The sequence below is a fragment of the Frankliniella occidentalis genome, unplaced genomic scaffold (genome assembly GCF_000697945.3).
Source record: "Frankliniella occidentalis isolate FOCC.00 unplaced genomic scaffold, Focc_3.1 Scaffold3660, whole genome shotgun sequence".
NCBI classification, from domain to species: Eukaryota; Metazoa; Arthropoda; class Insecta; order Thysanoptera; family Thripidae; genus Frankliniella; species Frankliniella occidentalis.
In genome coordinates this window covers 104-3,452 of record NW_026270715.1, presented here as the reverse complement: position 1 = coordinate 3,452, position 3,349 = coordinate 104, and the positions used below count along the sequence as shown (strand labels likewise).

The following is a 3,349-nucleotide window of genomic DNA, read 5'->3' as shown; positions in this document are numbered from 1 at the left end:
GTACTAACTAAGACGTTTCGAGCGCTCGCTCGCTGCGCTAGTCGCTGTGCGGGCGCTCCTGCTCCTGACCCTGCTGGTCCTGGGCCTCGGGCAGCAGCGGCTGCGCCATGCGGCCGTCGGGCTCGTCCAGGTTGGTCTCCCTGACGTGGTTGCGGTCCCGGAGCGGGCTGCCCGTGTAGGACGGCGGGTCGCTGCGCGGCAGCGTGGCCCGGTTGTGGTACCCGTTGCTCTTGAGGTCTCGCATCTCCTCGGCCAGGTCCCTGTGGGGGCGACGAACGCATACCTCGGTCAGATTTGTCGTACAGAGGAAGGTCGCGGTCCATTCGATCCGGCGTGTACTCACTCAAACAGCTTCATCTTGGCGGTAAAGTGCATGTTCTTGCACAGGTAGTAGAGGAAGAGCCAGTGCGAAAAGTCGCACTTGCTGATGACCGTCTCGAAGTCGTTGGGGTCCAGGCGGCCGTCGTGTTGGAACAGGGCCTCGTTGAAGCGGTCGGAGCGGTGGTGCAGCACGAGCGTGAGCACGCGCCAGACGAGCCCCAGGGCGGTGAACACGCCCAGGACCACGTACCAGAACCACAGGAACGTGTAGATCTTCTCGTTGATGACGTTGAGGGCCATGACGCACAGCGCGTCGTGCGTCTGGATCGTGCCCGTCGGACCGAACTTCCTAAAGATGCACTTGGTCACCTGGAAGAGGGCGGGCACACGCTGTCAACGCGAGCGGAACGCGAACCACGCAGCAAGCGCTTAACGGTCGCGGGTGCTTCAGCGTGCATAGCAGGGCGCCTGGCGGCAGGCACGCCCGCGGCACACAGCGGCCCGACGGGCGTGCCTACCTGCAGGCGCGCAGCCTCTCCACCTCCAGCGGGCGCCTGGCGGCAGGCACCCGACGGGCGTGCCTACCTGCAGGCGGGTGGCCTCTCCACCTCCAGCGGGCGCCTGGCGGCAGGCACGCCCGCGGCACACAGCTGCCCGACGGGCGTGCCTACCTGCAGGCGCGCAGCCTCTCCACCTCCAGCGGGCGCCTGGCCTCAGGCACGCCCGCGGCACACAGCTGCCCGACGGGCGTGCCTACCTGCTTGCCAGCGGCCTCTCGATGGCATCCCTCACCTTGGGGAAGACAATGTCGAGCGGGTCCGGGTCCACGGGCCGCTGCTCCAGCACCGAGGAGCCTAGATCAGAGAACCGCCCGCCCAGGAACCAGTCGGTGATGAAGAACTGACACAGGAGGTTCACGGCGTTGAGCAGCTCGGCGGCGATCAGCCACTGGCCCCACCAGCGGTTGAGCCGCAGCCTGCTCACGAAGGCCGTGCGCACCACGCCGACCTGGAAGCAGACGAAGCATCAGAGGGTCGTCGAACCGGGCTGTGCCTTATCACGATATTGTCCGATATGGTGGGCTCGACATTCTCCCGATATCGAATCGATATCGAAATATCGAGGTTGCGCGATACTACTATACAGGGTGGTCCACGGACCCCTTTCTTCATTTTGCTTATACTGTACCGATCGTGATACGATGTCAAAATCTGGATATCGCACCGTCTCATCGTCGCTCTCACCTGATGCATGTACTTGGGCTTGGAGGGCGCGCGGCCCACCTCGTGGTCGTGCAGCGCCACGTAGCCGTACTCGAGGCCGTTGACGAGCACCTTGATGGTGCCGCCCTCGGAGATGCGCCACAGCAGGTGCGGCAGGTAGAACATGATGGCCTGGCCGAAGAGCACGAACGGCACCCACTGGTAGTAGGCGTGGTGCACGACCGACTCGTCCTCCAGGTCGCCGCGGCCCAGCGGCCCGACGCCCGGGTGCGGCACCTGCGAGTCGTTGTTGTGCCGGGGCACGGTGAAGGTGGTCGTGAAGAAGCAGTACGTCTCCACCACGTGGCCGGGGATGCTGCCGGCGATGCAGCGGATGTGCTCGCCGATGTACTGCCGGCTAGACACCAGAATCGTGGCCGTCTGAGGAGAGAAAAAAAATGGTTTTACGAGGCGTTACAAAAAAAGATAGTAAGAGGGGGGGAGGGGGGGCTTCACCGCGAACGCGCAAGTCTGGTCAAAGGTGACATCATCTGCACAGGTGCACTGTAATAACTTGTTTCTACGCGCGGCGGCGGCGTCGGCAAGCCGGCCAGGGGACCAAATGGGATGTGGTTATTGCTTTCCGCACCTGGGCATGCTAAACGGAGAGCTCGCCGACCGGCGCCGTCCGGGCGCAGCTCTAGCGCCGCTCTAGCCGGGAAAGGCAGGCGCCGCCGAGCCGCGGACCTGGGCGAAGGTTTGATCAGAAACATGGGCCGGTAGTTTGCACCGTTCGTGCGCCGCGCGCCTTGCAGTCGTGACCAACTTGTGTCTGCGAGGAGGGCCAAGGCCATCGCGGGGGGCGAGAAGTGTCTCCCTCAAAGTAACATGAAACGCGCATCGTCGCACAGAAAGAAAGAGATGCCGCGAGAAGTGCAAACTGAGTTAGGGTCTGTTCGATTCCGCCATTCGAGCAAGAAGTAATGAGTGTTTTGGGTCCCTGGGCAGCATAATCGGGCGTCCCGAGCCAAACGCGGCGCGCGACGGAGCAGGAGGCCAGGGCGGGGTGTCTGATTGTGGTCACTGTTTTCTTATCAACACTCGATTGTACAGCAATGGCTAGAGTGATGCACAACGATGACGAAGTGGTGACTTTCTTGGAGACGCCCTTTGTTTCTGGCGTCATGCGACACAAAAGAGGTGCAACAAAAACTGCGAGTCCCCCAACGTCGGCACTACAAACGATGTCGACACATCTCGCCCCGGTGTGCGTCCCGGCGGTTCCCCGGCGGTTCCCCGGTGGTCCCGCAGTCCCCATCCTCACCAGGAGGATCCAAAAGGTGAGGCGGTAGTGCAGCCTGAAGATCGCATTGTCGATGCTGGTCGACTTCCAGACTTGCTTCAGGACCTGCTTCTGCACGTCCTCGAACGCCTTCAGCATGTTGGCGCGTCTCGGTGCCCCGGTCGGGCAACACCTCTCTCTCTCTCGTCTGCGCGAGGGTTCGACGACTACTGAAGGCTCCGCAAGACTTTGAAGTCCCCGGGCCGCGGGCCCCGGTGGCGCTGATGCCCCGCCCGGCCCCGCCCCGCCGCGCCCCGCCCCGCACAACACTTGCCTTGCTATCGGGGACACGGCGCGAGGCACGCGTTGCGCCTCGGGTCGCCTTATCAACGTCTCGCCGTGACGCCGTTCAGCGCGCTGAGCGCCGCGCTCAGCAGCCCTCCCTCGGCCGGGACGCCGCAGGACCAGGGCGCTGCGCTCAGCAGCCCTCCCTCAGCGGGGACGCCGCAGGACCAGGGCGCCGCGCTCAGCAGCCCTCCCTCGG

At 64.0% G+C, this 3,349-nt stretch overlaps 1 protein-coding gene across 1 annotated transcript; it reads right to left on the bottom strand.

The window, feature by feature from the left end:
* Window positions 1-6: 6 nt before the first annotated feature.
* Window positions 7-3,057, bottom strand: LOC113205474 (innexin inx7-like). The gene is made up of 5 exons (XM_026421119.2): window positions 2,848-3,057; window positions 1,566-1,964; window positions 1,114-1,329; window positions 344-690; window positions 7-260 (listed from the first exon to the last, which is right to left on the bottom strand). Exons 1-5 carry the CDS (start codon window positions 2,962-2,964, stop codon window positions 38-40), a joined length of 1,302 nt encoding a protein of 433 aa, XP_026276904.1. The 5' UTR covers window positions 2,965-3,057; the 3' UTR covers window positions 7-37.
* Window positions 3,058-3,349: the final 292 nt, after the last annotated feature.